At 40.8% G+C, this 20,318-nt stretch overlaps 1 protein-coding gene across 1 annotated transcript; it reads left to right on the top strand.

Moving 5' to 3' along the window:
* The first annotated feature begins 8,699 nt into the window (after positions 1–8,699).
* On the top strand, positions 8,700–19,394 carry dusp14 (dual specificity phosphatase 14). The gene is made up of 2 exons (XM_056375183.1): positions 8,700–8,982; positions 16,230–19,394. The coding sequence occupies exon 2, from the start codon at positions 16,335–16,337 to the stop codon at positions 16,959–16,961; it is 627 nt and encodes a 208-aa protein (XP_056231158.1). The 5' UTR covers positions 8,700–8,982; positions 16,230–16,334; the 3' UTR covers positions 16,962–19,394.
* The last annotated feature ends 924 nt before the right edge of the window (positions 19,395–20,318 follow it).

Here is a 20,318-nt window from a genome sequence, read left to right as displayed (position 1 = left end):
AGCAGCAGAGTGAAATTGCTCCTTTCAGTTCTGCTCATTTCACAGGATACAGTTTTCCTCTTTTCACACATCTTTACCCGAGACCCAGTTCCAGCCAGTCTCAAAAACTAGGCTTTGTCCTCTCTCTCTCTCTTATTTTCTGTTTAAAGCTTCAGCTCGTATGGCTGCAAACAGTGGCAAATTGGTGTTCAGTCTACAGCTGACGCAGACAAACAAATGTGATTGTTTGATTCAAAAGTGAGGCGTCTAAAATCAGAACTCCACACTGACCGAGAGGTTGTCACTGACGCAGCCTACACACAGTTTTTAAAATATAGTGAGATAAATAACGGCTAAACCTCATTTGATTGCGTTGCAGCCCATTTACACAAAGTAAAATGGGGATTGCTGGTACTTAATTGTAAAGGCCATGTATAAGAGAAAAGTCGTAAAGGGTCAAAACTCCAGCCACGTTTGTAGAATTAATAACATCCAACATTGATGTTACAGTGTGCCGAAGATATCCTAGCAGTGATGTTACAATATACTGATCACATCCAACAATGTAATGACGACAGTGGGCTATATGATCATGTGTTATCGGATCTGTACAGTTAGAGAGGCAACGGATGTGTTGTGACACAACGATTGGTCCATAAAATAGAAGTACATTTATTGGAACTAGAGTATGTGGTCCTGATGTGCGTTATGACCATGATAATGAAAACAGTGTAAGCTTTGACTAAAATGTAAAAGCCATGAATGACATAATGAAGAAATCTAAATAATCTTATATGAGAACAATATAAAAACCCATTATTTGAGCAGCCTTCACTTGTGCCAAGTGTAAATAAACAACTGGAAAATTAACGTCAAAACAAAATCCAAAATGCTTCTGGTATTTCTATGGTAATTGACACTGCATCCTCTGGTGGGGCTTAATCACCTCTGATTAAGTGTCGGTCCACAATTAAATTGTCCTTTATACTACAAGTGTTGTTGCAGTTTTACAATTTGTCAACTGTATCAAAGCATCAAAATTCTCCCAATTCATCGTCTTCTCTTATCCACAGCTCTTTATTTTGGCTTTTGAATTAATTTGGCTAACTGCTTTTTATTTTTAACTGCGATCTATCCATCATTGTCCAGAATAAATGTTCCTATTATTTTTTAAATTCAGATTATATGCCTATTTGGGGTTATTGCATGCTGCATAATTAAAGTCAGGCCACGGATGTTTTGCACAAGCTCTTGCTCGAGTTTTTTCCAATTTAGTTCAGCTTCTGCAGCTGCAGAGGCCAGGTTTGGGTCAAGTTGAGTTGGCTGAGTGTTATATTACTCTCTACAGCTTTATTTCTTTCTCCAAGGACATGTGTGTCTCAGTCTGTGACTTGCTTTGTATCTCCTCTGAATCAAGAGGAGGGATGTGAATGATGCAAATACCAGCAGATTACAGAATCAGGTGCAACAAGTCTGCGATTCACCAGACGCAGTGAAATAGAAGAAGCAGCGTGATCAAGTCACAGGGTAATTTTTTTTTTTTTTTTTTACTCTGCACTAATCGCATATTTATTCTCCATACAGAATATGTCTTATATTGCCAGTCAAGTTGAGCAGACTTGTTTCACCCAGTACATGTTGTGGCATGACTCTCCCTCTCTCTGTCACTGTAGAGTCTGTGCTGTGGCGGCAGATGGAGCAGATGTTAGTGTCAACGCTCTGCATGTGTGCAGAGATGCAGCATTTCTCAACCCACCCACACAGTCTCCTCAGACGCGCTGTTTGCCTCCTGCTCTAACTGTCTCATCCTGGACTCCTCTCAAAGGTAAATTAATGTTGACTTCCTTTAGGAGGAAACTCGTGTATTGGTGTTGATCTAATAAACGCCACATACTGAGAGGGAGACTAAGGCACACTGACAGTTTGCAACCTTGTATCCATGAAGTTGTTTGTGTCTGGTGTGCTGTTTTAAAATCTCTGACACATTTCATAAGAGAGAGCGCTAATCAGTGGTGGAAGAAGTACTCGGATTTGTTTACTTCAGTAAAAGTAGCAACACCGCAGTGTAGAAATACCCTGTTACAAGTAAAAGTCATGCATTCAAAATCTTACTCAAAAATAAGCTCAAAGTCTCAGCAAAGTATTGATTTTGCAGAATGACACATTTTAGAATAATGTATAATATGTTATTGGATTATAATTATTGATGCATTAATATGTTCATCACTTTAATGTTGACTCAAGTGCTGTACTCAAGTAAAGTACATGTAATTAGTTACTTTCCACCACTGACTACTTAAGTTAGTAAAATTTTGTCAGAGATATAATGTCAATTTTACAGTTGTAAATTTGACAGTCTCTATACCAATAAGATCAACATTTATTTATTTGTAAATTACATCTAGTTAATTAAAGATTATTAGACAGAGACACAATAAATAAATCTTGATTCTAGGTCTTTATAGACTAAAAGCAAAGTTAGAAATATTGGTGCCTTAATGAACTTTATGAACCTCTGCAGCCACATCAAGACAAAATGAGTCATTTGTCTCAGCATATGAACAAATGGAGTGGAAGTATAAAGTAGCAGAAAATGGAATTACTTAACTACTCAAATTTTCATTTAAGTACATTACTTAACTAAATGTATAGTTACTTTCCACCACTGTAGATAATTAGATCACATAAATGAATCATAATCTACATCAGGATGAATTATTTTTATCATACAGAAAGCACAGAGGAAGGATAGCAAACAAGACACAGAGGAAATGATGTGATCTCCACTCAGATATGTTAATTAACTGTCAATTACATGTCTGTTTGCTGATTTCCACGGTTACGGCATTAAGATGGACATATTCTCTCATAATCTTGGAGCTATTTTCTCTTATTAGAGCAGTGAAAGTAGGCTGCCATGTTTGGAAAATTAAAAAGAAAACAGCTCTCCTGGGAGGAATCGATCCATTGGTTTTAGAGCTTCTCCTCTGCCGGTGTCTTATTGATTTTTAACTTTGCTGCTATTCAGGGGAAAAAGGAAAAAGATGTCTCCCACATCTTTCCACTGTGTTGTTTGTAACCGTCTTTAAAAGGACAAACCCAGACACACACACATACACACTAGTCTCTCTATAGCTGTAAGGACACTCTTTGACATATTACATCCCCTGCCCCTCTGCCTCTTACCCTAACCTTCACCATCACACTAAATGCCTAACTCCCCCCATAACCCTGATTCTAACCTGAACCCTGAAAACGTGTCTTAACTCTCAAACAGCTCTTTGAGGTTCTGAGGACTGGTCTGTATATATACACACACACACACACACTTATATATATATATATATATATATATATATATAATGTACACAATCCATCTGCCAGGTAGTTGCTAGGTAGTGATTAACACAGAGGTGAACCCATCAACACAGGAGGTTACCTTGGCAACCAGGTCTGTGGCATACTGAAGTCTGAAAGGAGCAGTGGTGGGGAGGAGGGGCAGCGGGAAGCTCTGCACACACACACAAACACGCACACACACTCATCCTGTTGCTCATGCTCATCTGCTGGGCAGGGGAGTCGTGACTAACCAGAGCAGTGCACAGAATTGAAGTCTGCTGTATCCCCCCACCCCCACCACCCAACCCCCAACCCCCCATCTGTGTACGTGCATTTTCTCACTGACTCAAAAAAAGAAATGGAGTAAGTAAACGCATTCAGCACTCAATAAGACATAATATTGGGAAAAAAAAAAGATGCAACATCTCCACTGTATTTTTTTCCCCCTCAAGAATAGATATGAACAGGATGTGTGTCTGATGCTACTGAGGGATCTCGGGTCTCATTCCTTTTCCACAGCAGTAAATGTGTATGTTTGATGTCGGAGCAGCACTGATCAGAGTGACAGGGAGGCTCCATGCTGCGCTCAGCCACCTTGCTGCTCTCACATGTTGCCACAGCAAACACTTAGATCCCATGTCTATTTACCGCTGTCACAGCTGGAGCAAAAGGGGGGGCGCCTGTGGGATCAGCAGCAACTTTATTTAGACCCCCCCACCACCACCACCACCACCCTTCCTGCACTCCAGATCTAGCATCTCCAACACTGCTGACCACAAAACACTTTCCATTCTCCTCATCTTACCACCTCTCACTGGCCCACTGGTCACACACATCAGCACAGACGGAAATAAACATTTCTAGTGTTACAGGCACTGCTGGGATCATCTTGCAGATTTACAGCATATCTTTACAGACTTTGGTTTACTTTCTCAGGGATAATCATTCATCAACTTATTAGCAGAGGACACAGATACTCTGATAATATGCTGACGCTTTGATCGTGCACTCCTCAGGCTGGACTCGTGAAGCTTTCCTCATGCCGTGAGGAGAAGAAAGTAAGGATGTTGCCTGAAAGACACGGAGCAGCACAAATGCCTGGGGACAGCTTGGTCCTTCTCAGCTTGTGCCAATATTTCCACATACCACGCATGTTTTTCTGCTTCAGCTCTCACACCAGGACTCTAAAATGCATTCGCCGTCATCTTCAGCATTCTCCCTGAATGATTTTCAGCGGCCTGAACGGGATCACTGCGCTCATAATTTACTATTCGGATTGACAGATCTCTGCTGGTTCTCAGAAAGAGTAAATAAGTAGCTGTAACTGAACAGCACAGGTTATTGAGTGTCCACACATTTGAGAGATGTGCAAAGGATTTTACGGTTAAATCACTGTGGCCCCCTCCGCACTGTCAAGCCCATCAGTTATCTTGTGTCACAGGCGGTCAGGGTTAATCAATGTCACTACCCGCTCATTCAGAGCAGACAGCTCCTTCAGAACGTGGCTGCAGGTGCTTGTTATTACAGTGATGGTGTCATTGTAAATTTTCAGCCTCCACGGCGGACTGTGGAGCCATATTAAACAGGAGCATCTTCGCAGACTGCCTCTGACTCATCTGACATTTCAGTCTGAACCCCAGTCCCTGTCTATGCAGCCTGCAGCTCTATCTTCCTCCCTCTATCTCTCTATCCATCTTTCCCTCGCTTTTCACTGTTCTAATTCAAGGTTAGCACTTCTTAAACATGTCATGCCTTTTTTTTTTTTTTTTTTTTTTTTTTTCATCTTGCTCTTTCTGTTCGAAGACATTTCTGTCACCATTTCCTCATCTCTTTAAACATTCATCAGGTGAATTTCAATCAACATGAGCTCTTATCTCTCCTCTGTACTTATCCTATGAAAGGATGCATAGCATTTCAAGTGCAGGGTCAAAAAAAAGTGTCAACCTCTGTCAGCCCATGTCTTTTTTTCCTGTGCAGAAACAGTCACCCTTGCACCAGTTTTTTTTTAGTTGGTACTGCTGCTGTTTGTTTCCAGTTGATTGAATTTGGAATGTAATTAGGAGTGACTCTGAGGCAGGGGCCATGGGTTTATGGATAGCATAATATCTCCCCCAGGAGCCCTCTGAAATAGGATTGACTTTGGAAGGCATGTCTAATTATGGTTTTGTACACGGATATATTCACTAAAGGCTTGCACAGAAAGCCCTGCAGATGCAGCTGCAAACTCAAAGGGCTCAGATTTGCAGCCATAGTTGGTCAAAATGTCCACTGACTCGAGCTGTGCGAGGACATCGAGCTCTTTCTTCCAGGCAAGGCATAATGAGATTTGAAATGACAGACCTAAAGAACAGACAGTATATTTGTTTTTCATACATATGCTTGTAGGCCAATATTCTGGGGCAACATTTAAATTGGTAATGTGTGTGTGTGTGTGTGTGTGTGTGTGTGTGTGTGTGTGTGTGTGTGTGTGTGTGTGTGTGTGTGTGTGTGTGTGAGAAACAAGTGCATAAAATTAGATTTCAAGTCAGCAGCGTACTGAAATGGAAACATATTGCCTGAGCCACTGTGGAGCGTGATCCTACATTGTTTACTGCATCGTCAACTCGGCTCTGTTTTCTCTCTGGGTTTTATAAGTTCAAGACCTGCAACATGATCACACACGTCTCTGCAGGCATTCAAATAAACAGTTCACGTTGTGTTTGAAGCTCCTGTATGAGGTCTTCCTCTCCAGTCACTTGTATGGTACAGCTGCATGTGCACTAGAAGGTGTAATTTTTAAGAAAAAAACCTTTAGGTGTTATTAGCAATTATAACACAGCAGTGTCAGTGAGGTTTAGTGTCTTAATTATAAACAGCTTGCCCGGATGATAAATTACACGCTGCAACCTGTGATGCATGGCCATTTAAATAAACCATTACAGCTATTTTACTCACAAAAGTTTCCATATATCGTAGGTGTGCATTGCATAATTTTAGAACCTCATTCTATAAAGATAATTTTATTTCCTGTATAATCAATCAGAAAATAAATGTTTAACATATTTTTTTCAAAGAAGAATCTATAATCTAACTGATAGGCAGGGCCATAGTTAAAGGTCCCATATTGTATTAAGTGAGATGTCCATGTCTTTTTTGATTACAAAGCAGGTCTAGGTTCTATATTTATACTGTGAAGGTATCAAAGCGCTCAGTCAACAGAGAAATGCACACAGCCTGTATTCAGAAAATGTTCCTCAAAACGAGCCGTCAGTACTTCCTTAACTTTGTGATGTCACAACAAAGTAGTCACCGTCGCCATGCCCTAAGCTCTGCCCACCTGGACCCACCATCCAGCCTTGCAGGATTTGGTTTCTCTGTTATATTTCCATTACATCACTCAGAAAACTGTCAGCAAATCAGTAGAGAGGCTCGGAGCCTCCTCTCTTCTGATTGGCTCACCGACATGTTGTTACTAGAGCTCCAGAGAGAAGCCTGAGAGAGATGTAAAACTACATTTAGATGGTTTTCACTATCTACTTAAAAACACAAATATATATTCATATGGATATCAAAGCTATGGGACTTTTAAGGACACCAAGATTATGTCCTCTATATTTCTGGGAATTTGGGATCAAATTACATGAAAAAAGTAAACATTTAAAGATTCCGCACATATTATACACGCCGGGTTTGTTTAGACTATTTTGATATCAAAAAAACAAAATACATTTCAAGGGATTCAGTCCACCAGATATACAGACCTACCATTGTAGAAAAGGCTTTGACCAATTTGACCATAATGTCAGAAGATTTTAAATTTACACAAAATATAACCGAACCTTTAAATCAATGAATGAACTGTGAAATTGTGCGATTTCTTTAAAAAATACTCCAAAATTTTTTACGGAGTTTGGTTGGTAGCTAATCAGATATTATTTAAGCAGGTGGGTTTCAGCTGGGGGAATTTGGACTGACTACAGCTCTGCTGATAAACTGACTTTTACATTTTATGCTCCAGTAACCTCTGAGAAAAAGCATCAGTAACATTTTGAGGAAAATAAATGGCCTCTTGCTTAGAAAAAACCCGAATTATGAAAGCCATCAAAATTGCATTTCAGTCCAGTTTTAATGATTCCACTTGTTATCAAGAGGTTTGTTTGTTCTGTTGCATCTCACCAGTAGTTTTCAGCACTGTGGTCTGGGGAGGTGCTTGATCCTCCCACTATTTATGTATGAGGAGTGATTGATGCCAGATGAAAAGCTGAAGCAGAACTGCCTGCAGAGTCTCACTCATGACTTTGATTTCTTTCAAATCACTATTAAATTGTCTGTAAAGAAAAAAAAATGTTAATGACAGTAAATGTCTGATAAAATACTGAATAATTTACAATTTCATTTAACATTGCAGACTACCGCTGTTAGCTTACTAGCTATGATAATGGGTACAGTGAGAGGGCTTACAGTCTTGGTAAACAGAAATAAAGGTATGAAACAAACAAATAGTTTGTTTGGATTAGTTTGTAGTGAATCATGTATACAATCAGCTAATCATGAAATTGGGACACAGCTCACATTAAATTTCTACATGTCAGTGCTTCATGTTTCAACAGCACTGGAATTGTGCTTTGCTGTGAATGCAGTGTACTGCAGTACAATGACGTGTGCCACAGGTGTTGAGATACGGTCATTTCACCCTCCTTGTGCAAAGACCCTGACATAGTTGTGACCTCAGAGCGATGCTGCAGTTTGTTTTCTGGTGGTGTATTGTTATATAGTTATAACCAAGTTACTGGCAGGCGAAGCAAATATTTGGTGATGACCCAGATGGTCAGCTGACAGATGTTATGATAATGACATGTTGTATTTGTAGCCCTGTTTAGATTCTTCCCATTATAAAGTTTTCAGGAAACGCAGATCTTACTTTTGTGTGACTTGTCAGGGTTTGTTTTCAGGTGTGGAATGGGCTCATCGTGGACCCTTGAGACTGATTATAACTGCAGTTATAATAAACAGTGAAGTAGCAGTGTTTTCTGCTCTCCAGCCACAGGGGACGGTAGTGAGTCCATTAGGACTTGGCACATCACCACAGAGCTTATTTGACAAGCCACACAAAGATGAGATGTATGCTTTATTTGCACTGTTTTCTTGCACCATGTTTTGGTTTTAGAGGAAAAAAGGCTTAAGCTAACTGCTCGGTTATGCAAATGCCTGTCTGGTTAAGCAGGCTTTACATCAACAAGTCAGATAGTTTTCAGAAACTCCCTCATCCTACGGCTTTATTAAGTCAAATAAGACGGAGTCTGTGTCCAACCATTTCAGTAACTTTACAAAACAGCATACAATCATCTCATTCATCCAACATGCTCTCCTGCCTCCTCCTCTGTGTGTCACTGATCACTTCTCATACCGAGGACAGCGCTGTCCTGTACACGCCGCTGCTGCCACCGTAGAGCCGGGCGGATGCACTGATGGCTCGTATTTCTGTGACTTTCACATTATGTTGTTGCGTGTCTCGGTTTGTTTCCCACCAGCTGGCCTCCCGCCATCCTCCTGTCCGTTTGTATGATCGGACTGACTGAAGGTAGATGTCCGAGTGTGACAGCAGCGGATCTGTGTCCGCCGGATTGGTGCAGGTGGTGAAGGCGCTTTGAAAACCTCCATCTCTGCCCGAGTGAGAGTCGACTGGTAAGTTGAGTTTTACATCTGATGGGTGCAGTTTATCGACAGAATTTTGATTTCGTTGAAGATGTTTTTTTTTTATTTAAAATCACACAAGGCACTGATATATTTAATAATATGCTTTTTAGGCGTTTACCTGCAGGGTTTATTATGGTCAGTTTTCTGTTGTAGCATGAGTGGAATTGAAGAAACCAGCGCACCTGCCACACTTCCCGACGCCTTTAAACAAGACATGAAGCTGAATGTCGTCGTTTTTTGCAAACACAATCCTAACATTAGGCTATTTTATTTATGTTTTACACTTATTATGATCAATTTCAGGCAGAGGAGCAGTGCTCTTTCACGGCTCAGTCATAGATTATTAAAGTTGTGGAGTCATTCACTGAAAGCTTCACATTTTCACACACCAGCCCTGAAAGATAGAGGAGGCGTTACACTTTCTTTCATTGAAGAGCCATCTTATATATTTCAAGTTTCTTAAACACCAAAGATATTTCTAGATTTAAGACTTAGGGACTGTACACAAATTATTATAAGGGAGGGCTTAATGGAGGATTGTCTTTTTATTTATTAATTAATTTATTTTATTTTATTTTATTTATTTATTAATTTATTTATTTTTTTTGAGATTTCAGCATTTTCTCTTGGGATTACAAGAGAATCATAGTCTCAAACAATGGTTCTCACCAGCACAGCAGGTCATAACAGTCCTGACTCTGTTTCAGGTATTTATTTTTAGATTACACTATATGTAGGCTAATCCCTACCAGAAGTTATTTTCTCCTTCACTTTCTTCTGCATCATAACAAAAGGGGTTAAGTTTGTCTAATGAAGTTAATCTATGATATAATTCAAGCTTTTTGCTATTTTTACCATAAATGTTGAAACTGTTGATTCCACTCCAGATTTATGCAGTGATAGCTATTGTGAAAATGGTTCAGTCCATAAATATATTAAGGTTTACATTACGTTACAGCATCTCAGATTCCATATGTGTCACCTTTTTTGTAGTTATTAATAGTAATACTATATTTGGAGATATTGGGGGGAGGAGGTTACAGTTTTTTGCTAAGTCAAAGATAGAATTAAATGTTAATAATGCTAGGTAGGGTCATGCAATTTTAAAAAGTGAAATATAAACTTAAACCCTCCCACCAGCTCAGTCATTTTTCTACAGTCCCTTAGTTAAATATCCTCAGGGATGGGACAGGGATGTGTAGGCTGCTGTAAATTAATGGCCTGGTCATCCATATTTCCCTAGACTGAAAAATATAATATATATATGAGATTAGGGCTGCAAAAGACATTTATCTTCATTATTATTGAATCTGTTGGGGATCTTCTCAATTAATGGATTATTTTGTCTATAAAATGTCCAAAAAAGATTTTTGAAAATTGAATTTTTTGGGTCCCAATTTGTCATCTATTACTTGTTTTAACTCTCACATGAGCTAGAACTAGTACGATTTTTGGTAATTTTTGTCAATCGACTATTCGATTCAGCTCTATTTGAAACAGGGCTTCAACTAACGATTATCTTCATTATGAATTAATCAGAAAAGTGTCTGGTTTGAGAAGATGGAACCAGAGAATATATGGCATTTTTCACCATTTCTGCTTGAAAAATGGTTGAAATGATAAACAACTTATAGCTGCTGATTATCTTTGTGTCTAGTGTCTAAACGATTAATGGACTTATCATTTTAGCTCTAATTTGATGTTCACTGCTGGTGGCACCAGTTTTGAATAATGAGAAGTCTTCCTCATTAGATTCTGATCAGGGTGTCATTTTTTCATTTGCTTAAAAGTAGAGTCACTCCCGTTATCTGTCTCTTCTGTCTGCTGTAGTGATGGATACAGTAATATAACTTGTTACAAACTTGGCTTATTTATGTATGGTTTGTATGTACCACAGTGTCTTCTCTGCTCTGCAGCACATACGTGCGCTCACAACGTCGCTCTACATGACATGTGGTCTCACCCCAGCCCCTCACGTTTTGACTGTTTACATGTGTCAGTGTGCGACATGGTAAGAGGTGTAACATTGGGGACTGAGTCAGCAGCACCCAGCTGCTGCTGTTGCAGCAAGGTGCCAAACCCAAAACCCTCATGTCCTCATGTTGAATTTGTCCCTCTGTCTCTATGCTGACTCTCCCTCTTTTGAACCCTCTGCAGTTGACATGAAAGTGTTCTTTGTGTGCAGCAGTTTTATTTGTGGGTTGTGAAGCTGCACCCAGTTGTGTTTGGATGAATTTGAGAAGCCGTGTCCTGCTTCAAAAACACCGTCCTTGTCATTGCTCCTCATTCTCTGCTGATTATTATCTAGACTGCAGTCACTTTCAGAAATCACTCAGACTGAATAAATGGATTGCCTTTGATTCAGAGACGGTGCTGAGAGGAGCGTGTCTGCTTGCACCTTCTTTTACAGTTTTTTTTCACTCATTTCATTAATCTCATTCTGTGGCACGAGGAAGTGTCAGTCAGGAATTTCACGATAACCAAGTCGAGAAATGATCCGGTTTCGTTGAGGTTTCACCATCAAGGTTCCTGTAGGTGGGTCACGTTTCCAATTTGCGTTAGTGGAGCTGTAACCGGACCCCTGAGGAATCTCCCCACCGAGAGGGTAACAGAGATGTGCGTAAGACGATTTGTTAGGTGGGACCACCTGTTGACACATCCACCCTAAATGATTGAGAGCGGCCGGGGGGGGGGGGGGCTGTTTCTGTAATATCACAACAAGAATACAGTATTAGAAGAAGAAACATCAGACACTAAACAGTAAAAGTAAAAGTCAGGATGTGTAGTGACTCTGTAGCACAGTTCTTCGGACACTGTCCCGTGAATGCCACTGACCCTCTTCAGTGTTTTTTTTTTTTTTTTGAAGAATTAATTCTCACAGTGAATTTGATTGACAGCGAGCTGCAGTATCCCCAGTATCTCAGACATACAGTATAGTTTTCTGTGGTGACAGCCTCTGCATAATTCTCCCTCCTCCGCTCTCTGCAACCTCATTCCTGCCCAGCCTGGGGTATAAATAACCATTTGGATGGAGCAAATCTGTGGTACATCAGCACTTTGGTGAGAGCCAGGGATTATTTGGTTCTCTTATCGCCATCATCTCCCTGCTGATGTGGCTGCCACTGTCTTATACTGTTGGTCAGTAGGTTGCTGCAGCAACAGAGTTTGTACTTGTCTCAGCTGATGGTATATATGGTGTTCATCTCCATGCATTAATGCATCAACTGTGCGTCCCAGTAGAGCTGCAATAATTAGTTAATTAATCGATCAGCAGAAGATTAATCAGCAACTATTTTAGTCATTTGTCCAAACGTTTGCTTCTCAAATGAGATGATTTGATGCTTTTTTGTCATATCTGATTGGAAACTGAATATTTTTGGATTTTGGAAACAAGCAATTTGAATAAATTATGATGAGCTTAGAGAAATTATAGCAGGCACCTTTTTCTACACTTTTACATCTATGCTGTTTTCAGACAAAGTAGTTAATCACATTTAAAGGAAATAAATTACTAATTTTGAAACTAATTGTTAGTTGCAAGATGTCTGTTTAGTAGCCGAGTCTTCCCATTTATAATTAGAGCAAGATCTCACATTTGTTGCCTGGTTTCAGACCTCTGAAATGCTGCCCACATACGTCTGCTGGTGTGTTCATTGATGGCTACTGGGAAAAAAAACGACAGAGCAGACTGAGATCAGAGCTTTGTTAGGTGGGATTAAGAATGGGGATGTCATCTTCCTGCGGTAGAGCCAGAAAAATAACCACAAAAATGGTGATAATATATCAACTCGATATGTCAACTCTTAAATCAACTCATTGCTACAATACAACATGACAAACGTTGAACCTCATTGATTTCACTTTTGGTCATTTGTTGGCAGTGCAACAAGCTGTAAACCCACTGTATTCTATGTGCTTGGCAGGTTACTGTGTAGTAGGTTTACACTGAGTTTATCAGAGCTGTTTTTTCCTGCTGCATCTGGAACCATGATCGTTGAGGAGAGACTGAAGCAAAACAATTAAGTTGTTTGCTGGAAAACCAAAACAATGAGCTGAAAGATTTTAAAATGCTCCACGGAGCAGAGGGGAACTATAGTCTACAGTTATCTGTGTGTTATTTCACCTCTTTTTAAATTATAATTTCCGTAAGGCCAATGTTATGTTTTTTGTTTTTTGTTTTTTGACCAACCCACAGTTCGAAACCCAAAGATTATTAATTTACTGTCACATAAGCCAAAGAAAAGCAGAAAATCTTCATAACTGAGAAGCTGGAACTAGAGGATTTTAATATTTATGGTTGAAAAATTATTTCAATCGATTAAATCGATATTAAAATAATTGCAGATTCATTTTCTGTTAATTGGCTTATCTATCAATTGACTAATGGTTTCAGCTTGAATTAAGTTGCCTGAACACATCAACAATGGACCACACAGACTAACAGTGTGGGACATGTTTTTTCCTACTTAGTTATTAATTACTTGATTCTTCTTACAGAAAAGTCATTCACACTGTGTCTCAGTGCTGCTCTGATGTATCACTCACCATCTCCTGATGTGGATTGAGGGTAAACACTCATTTTCCAGAGTCAGGATGACAGTATTTGTTGTCTCATCATCACCAGTGGTGACAGTACGGAGGAAGGTGGAATCAGCTGCACCACAGCTCGATCACGACCATGGCAACGGTTTCAGAGGCAAAGAGCAGGGTGACTGGCAACTGGGAGCAAGCCAGAGAGACTGAACAGGGGAGGGAGGAGAGTGTTATTTTAGCCTTTTGATCCCTTTATTTTTTGGGGGGAAAGAGAAGCAGATCATGCTGAGATGGCAAAGCTGTGATCTATAGGAGTAAAGGGTTTTTTACAGCTGGAAGGTAATGATGACATAAGGCAGCTCCAACCCTTGGCTATATGATGATTGTATTGTAAAAACAGTGTTTGCTTTAGTACTGGACACTTGTTTTGCTATTTTTATGCAAACTTTAGATAATAAAACCACAAAAAACTGGGGTTACAACCTTGAAAAAGTGTGTTTCATGTTAGTAGAGAATATCTTGTAGGGAAAAATAAAAGGTTTCACAGCAGTTGCTTTTTTATTTTGGCCCTTGTGATGTAACATTTAATGTAGTAGCTCCCATTATTTTAGTCTCATGACCCGTTACAATAAATGTGACCTGACCTAGAGGCCTGGAGAAGCTAAATTATCCAGTAATTCTTTACATAGTAAGAAAGTGTGGAAAAATGCATAATTTTGTGTATAGCAGAAATAGTTTTCTGCTTCCTGTCCTGTTAAACAATATGTCTTATTAGACTTAACAGCACTGTGTAGTTCCCCAAACTGAAGTTGAGAACTGTAGATATAAAGAATGCAAAAAAATATTCTGCTATTATTAATATTTTTGTTTAACATGGTATTCACACATAAAAAGTAAAAGATTTTAAATTCTGGATCAGGCCTTGCGCCCCACCCACCACCACTGCTTGCGTTAGGTTGACGGGTGAAAGAGGGGTGCGTGGCAAGATGGTTAGTGGAGGAAACATCTGAGAGACTCAGCCGCATGTCTGAGCTTCAGTCAGACGAGGAGTCTGCTGTGACCAAAATCAGCAACTAGCAGATATACCACAACGGCTAGCATAGTTTGCATATTTTATTTGTTTATGTTGTTTATTAGCTTGCAAGTGGCAGTGGCTGACACACTGTTAGTGGTTGTGCTGATGTAAACTCTCGCTCTCTGTACTCACTAGATTTTGGGTTTCTTTTTCCCGCCCCCACACCCCGAGTAAGTTGACAGGATTGGTTCCTTAGGTTTGTGACATATTAATCCCGGGCTGTCTGAAGCTGTTTTTTTTTAATGAGGCTGTCATTTGTTCATTGCAGTCCCAAGTTGGAAATATAGTGGAGCTTATTTTGCTCACGATATGTCCTGTATGATATAAAAAAAACGTTAACAAGGTTAAAAACTTGATCTTCATTGCAGGGGGCTGTTAATGGATGATGTGGTAGAAATTTATCATTGGATGCCAAAGCTGCCATCACGGTTTCATTGTATTGTCAGTCATGCAGGTGTATTTAAATTCATATCTTTCCACTCGACTTTTTGATTTAAATTTAATCAATGAGAAGAATCCCCCGTCTGTCTCGTGCGGTCTTTGCAGGTGAGCAGGTGTTTTTTTTCTGCTGGTTGAATTCCAGTTTAAAGCAGTTGACCCGTGTGTCTTGTTAACCAGACTGTAGCTGAACATGAAAGAAAAAGACCTGCCGGCCAGACTGCTGCACAAGGTGTGGATGACGCACGACAAGTGCAACAGTGTGTGAAGTAGCGCCTGGAGCTGTGGGCTCTCTGCTGATAACTTAAGTATTAGTACAGGAGGCTATTTCCATCATATACAGCACAGCCAGAAATGTCACATTAGAGTTCCTATAATATCTTTTTCTTCATGTCATGTCTCGTGCATCTTCATGTTCAGGTTACAGCTCATAAGGTTATTTTTATCATCCTTTTTTGAAAAAGACAATGGAATTAGAATAATAAAGTTTAGCAAATTTGGTGCTTAAATGAAGTGTACTATCAGCACATTTTAGGTTTCATACACTATATGGTTACTTTCCACCCTGCCGTTTGCTGCCATCCAAAACGACATTAAAAGCAGCAATAGCCAGAGAGACGAGAGATGTAATCTGTATGTGGGGGCTGTGGATGGATGAACATGAGATGAGGTGAGTGTATGCCTCCAGGGGGTCTGTGCTCACATGGCAGAGGGAGGCACGTCTCAGTGTGCAGCATGGAGGCCATTCGACCAGAATATAGAGACACAAACAGTAGAGATAGAGCGGCCTCTCTAGCTCACATATAAACACTCTGAATCTGTCTGAGGATTCGTGAAAACCCTCAGATGTAATTGTAATTTGAAGAGTGGATCAGTGGGTCGCAGCCTCATAGCAGTGTGTTTTTAAATTAGTCAACTATTGTGGCTCTTTAACAGCTGTGTCTGCCTGGGCTTTTGAAGTTTAAAGACAGACTCAGACTGAAAGAAACATTTCCTGGAAACAACCGCCTCATCACAATGCCATCCAAAAAAAGGATTATAGCAGCCTTGTCTTGGAGTCTTTGCAAACAGCAGTGATGTTACTCGTCCTTGCGAAGTGTTTGTATGTTTGTCAGCCTGAGTGTTCAGCCTCCACTGAAATAGAAAAATGTTTAATTTAGATTGAAAGTGAAATCTGTTTGTGTTACAGGAGCTGTCTGGCTGGTCCCACTTCACGACTATGACTCTGAGCTGCTGAAGATTTTTCTTTTTTTCTTCAATTCACCGTCCTTTTTGAAGCCCTCTTGATTCCTCAATGGGTTCCCGCAGCCAAGGCTTCTTCCACCACCACCACCATCGCAGCTCCATGGTGCCCACTGTGGTGCCGAGGCTCCTGCCTGAGAACGGCAGCCTGCTGGGGGGCATCGCACAAATCACCCCCAACCTCTTCCTCAGCAGAGGGAACGTGGCATCAAACCGCAGCCTGCTGCTGTCGAAAGGCATCACCTGCGTGGTCAACGCCACCATCGAGCTCCCAAACTTCAACTGGCCTCACATGGAGTACGTAAAGGTCCCGTTGGCGGATATGCCCCACTCCCCCATCTCCTTGTACTTCGACAGCGTGGCTGATAAGATCCACAGCGTGGGACGCAAACGAGGGGCGGTGCTTGTGCACTGCGCAGCGGGGGTTAGCCGCTCAGCCTCTCTGTGCCTGGCGTACCTCATGAAGTATCACCGCGTGTCTCTGGCTGAGGCCCACGCCTGGGTTAAAGCCCGCCGCCCTGTCATTAGGCCCAATGGCGGCTTCTGGCGCCAGCTCATCGAGTATGAGAGGAAGCTGTTTGGTAGAAACTCTGTTAAGATGGTGCAGACACCCTATGGGGTCATACCAGATGTTTATGAGAGGGACCGCAGGAGCCTGGCTCCGTACTGGGGCCTGTGAGAGAGGCTGCGCCAACCGTCCACAGCGAGGGATCGAGTAGGAAAGTGAAGATGAAGCCCTTTTGCCCTTCTGGACTGCAGGTTCACGCCTGTTCTGGACAGGCGAAGTGAGATGTGTGTGAGTGTAGATCTGTGTGAAGCTTATTTAATGAATATTGGTGCACTTGGACAGAGGGAGTCTAACCAGACACTGGTTGTTGCTGATGGAGCAGCTGCTCATCCAACCAGTCGCCTCTATTTACTCTTTGAGTGGGAGCAAGGCCACTTCAAGCCCAGAATCCTTCGGACCAAAGGATCGATTGGGACCACAATTATGTCAGACACCAAAACAAAATGCTCGGCGTGAGCAAGTCGGAACTGTCCATCTTCTGGTCTGTCTTTCCAATTCCAGTGGAGGACGAGTGCTCTGTGAAGGTGTTAGCTGTGGTCAACACTCTGCAGCTCTGACAGTGATGTGACTGAAGTCCTTTTCCTGACGTGGTGTCATGTGGTGGTATTGTGCCAGTTTTGCAGTAATCTTTGGTGTAAGGGCAGCAGCATGCTCTCAATTTATGGTAGCATTTAAGATAAGTGTACAGAAAAAAAAAAATATATAGACAAAATTATTTTATTGGAATGTACTGATAGTGAGCAAAAACTCATTATGGTGCACTTTAACTGAACATTTAAAGATGTTACTTTATCTACTATTTTGAAGGTAAAAATCCAAAAGATGTACGCTAAAATCAAGGTTTAGGAAAAGCTCCTGTGTACCACAGGGTTGACTGTCCTGTCCTGTGACTACACTATGTTATTGTAGTGCTATTTGATGCTGTATTTAAAAAAAAAAAAAAAAAAAATATCTGCCACCTTAAGGGAACTGGTAGCGCTATGATAGATGCTTAGAAGAATATTTTCTATCCCACTGTTTTTGCCTTGTGTCCATATTCGAGTGAGGTTCCAGAGAGATCAGTGCAGTTCAGAAAACACATTTTATTTCTGTCTGTAAAACGGCCTACTTTTGTGGTTCAGCGCTTTTCTGAAGAGCCATGTCACACAGGTTGACAATCCTACTTCTGCTGTCGTCTAGTGGTTGAAATTTTCACTTCGCTGCACATGCTGTCCGCGCTTTAAAAGTAATGTTTAGCGCTAAATAGAGTTATAGGGGTGAGACAAAAAAATTATACCGCAGTAAATCACAATACACAACATCATCAAGACGTTGCCGCCAATATGATCACATAAGAAATAAACCTAACGCAGTGAACAAAGACAACGAATGGATTCCTGCTCATTAAATGAAAAAAGGCATGAGGCGGGACAATTGATGGTTTTATCCTGTGTAATGAATCATCGTAGACAACAACTGATCCCACATCTGGAAGCCTCACGAGAATTGTGAGAATTGTTTTTCTTCCTTTAGTTATTTTCCACAATGTGTTACGCGATGTTGACCAACAGCACCGAGAACATCACCATGTGGGAGAGCAGCTCCCACATGGTGATGTTCTCGGTGCCGCCCCTGTAGGTGGAACTGGTCAACAGAGGGAGGGGTTTGTGCAGCTATGGCAACAACATCCCTGCTTTCTTGATGTTTTTTTACTTTTTCCAAACGTGACAGTATCACACCGCTTCCGACGTTTACGCTGTTGTTCCCTGAAGTCGGTCCCTGTCACCTAACTTTCTGATGACATCACGCAGGTTGTGAAAGAGGGCAAGCTGTGATTAGTCGAGGCTCAGTATGTGGTCTATCTCATGGCGAAGTCACAACGAGAATTTATGATACTACAATCAGCACGTCCTAGCTCTCATACATTGACCTCTGTCTGTATGGCAACTCAGATGATGCAGTGCTACATGTGTGTTGCATTTAAATTGAAGTCTTCAAGTTGCTGATTTTGTCTGACAAATGGTCCAAAAAATATAAAGATATTTACAGTGATATAAAACTAACTAACTATTTAGAAGCTGGAACCAGAAACAAATAATTGTCAAAATTCTCCACGATCTTTAAATGTCGACTAATCTCAATTTGTCGTCTCCGCACTAGCTGTATCAGCTGACTCTGTCCTGTCCATCGTTATCATGGGCAGTGAAGGTATCCTGTCAGTTTTGTCTTGTGATTTACCTTCTTGACTCTCACCCCTATACAACAGTGCGGTATAGTATCACTGTTGGATGTGGTCAGACATCTATCAGGTCGCTCACAGCAGTGATGTTGATTGTTGTCACGAGTGCAGCAGAGTTGACATTTTCAACCCACAGAGATCAGTGCAACAATGCTTTTCTGCCATAATAGATTAAATGTGACATTTCAATTTTAAGAAAAAGAATAAAAGTTCAGGGGTAAATGATTGTAGGAGGAGAAAGGTGTTTTTGTTCTGAGTGCAATCTGTAATCTGACTTTTCAAATAATTTAATGCCCCAAGACTGATATTAAAATTGAAAAAAATTAGCTCATGTTAGTGTTTTTGTTGAAATTTGATACACACAATATTCATCATGCACATTTACTTTAAAATCAGGTGAACTTTTCTCATAAACATCTGTTTTTTTAATTATGCCTGGAGACGTCTCAAGAGATGTTTTCACATGAACATGCTGCAGCGTTTCGTCATCCAAATGCTTCTTGATGTTCATTCTGCTCAGCCATTTTCCCCAGGAGATGTCCTCAGATGTCAAAGAGACATTCTGTCATTCATTCTCATTTGCTGTGGCTACAGAACAGCAGGCAGATATTGATGAGTGCTATTTGTCTTGTGCCCACACTTCTGAGGGACCTCCAGAGTGGTCTCCACAATGAATTCCATTACCCACAGAGACGATGACAGGCCAACCACTGTGGAGATGCACAAGTGATGGGTCCAAATTATACACTGCACACACTATTTTCTCCCATCAAAAAAAAAAGAAAAATCATTTTCTTCTCCTGCCCCCTCTACCCCCCACCCCCCACCCCCCCTCATTTTTCTCACTGTGTTAATGTGAGTACAAATGCACATGCTTTCCACGGCATAGTCAAGCGCTAAAAGTAAACACATCCCTCACCAGCAGCAGGATATTATCATCTATCATTAAAGCAGTAAGCAGAGCCATTTGCATCATCCTGAGCATCGGAGCAGGCCAGGCTCCAGCGGTGCAGGCCATGCAGAACGAACAGCGCTGATGAAGTTTGAGGAGATGACATTCAGATGATGCCAACTCAACAGGAATCATCTGACACTGGTGAGCTGCTTTTTTTTTTTTTTTTATTTGTGTTTTTGATTGGTGAATTAATGTTGAGATAAAATGTTAGGAATTAGTGACAAAAACGTTCATTGCAATTTCCTCAAGCCCAACGTGGCATTTATGTAAAACAGAAAAAAGTATTAAATCCTCA

Source organism: Seriola aureovittata, chromosome 4, assembly GCF_021018895.1.
Source record: "Seriola aureovittata isolate HTS-2021-v1 ecotype China chromosome 4, ASM2101889v1, whole genome shotgun sequence".
Taxonomy (NCBI): domain Eukaryota; kingdom Metazoa; phylum Chordata; class Actinopteri; order Carangiformes; family Carangidae; genus Seriola; species Seriola aureovittata.
The sequence above is the reverse complement of the archived record's forward strand: the minus strand, read 5'-3'. Positions and strand labels throughout refer to the sequence as shown.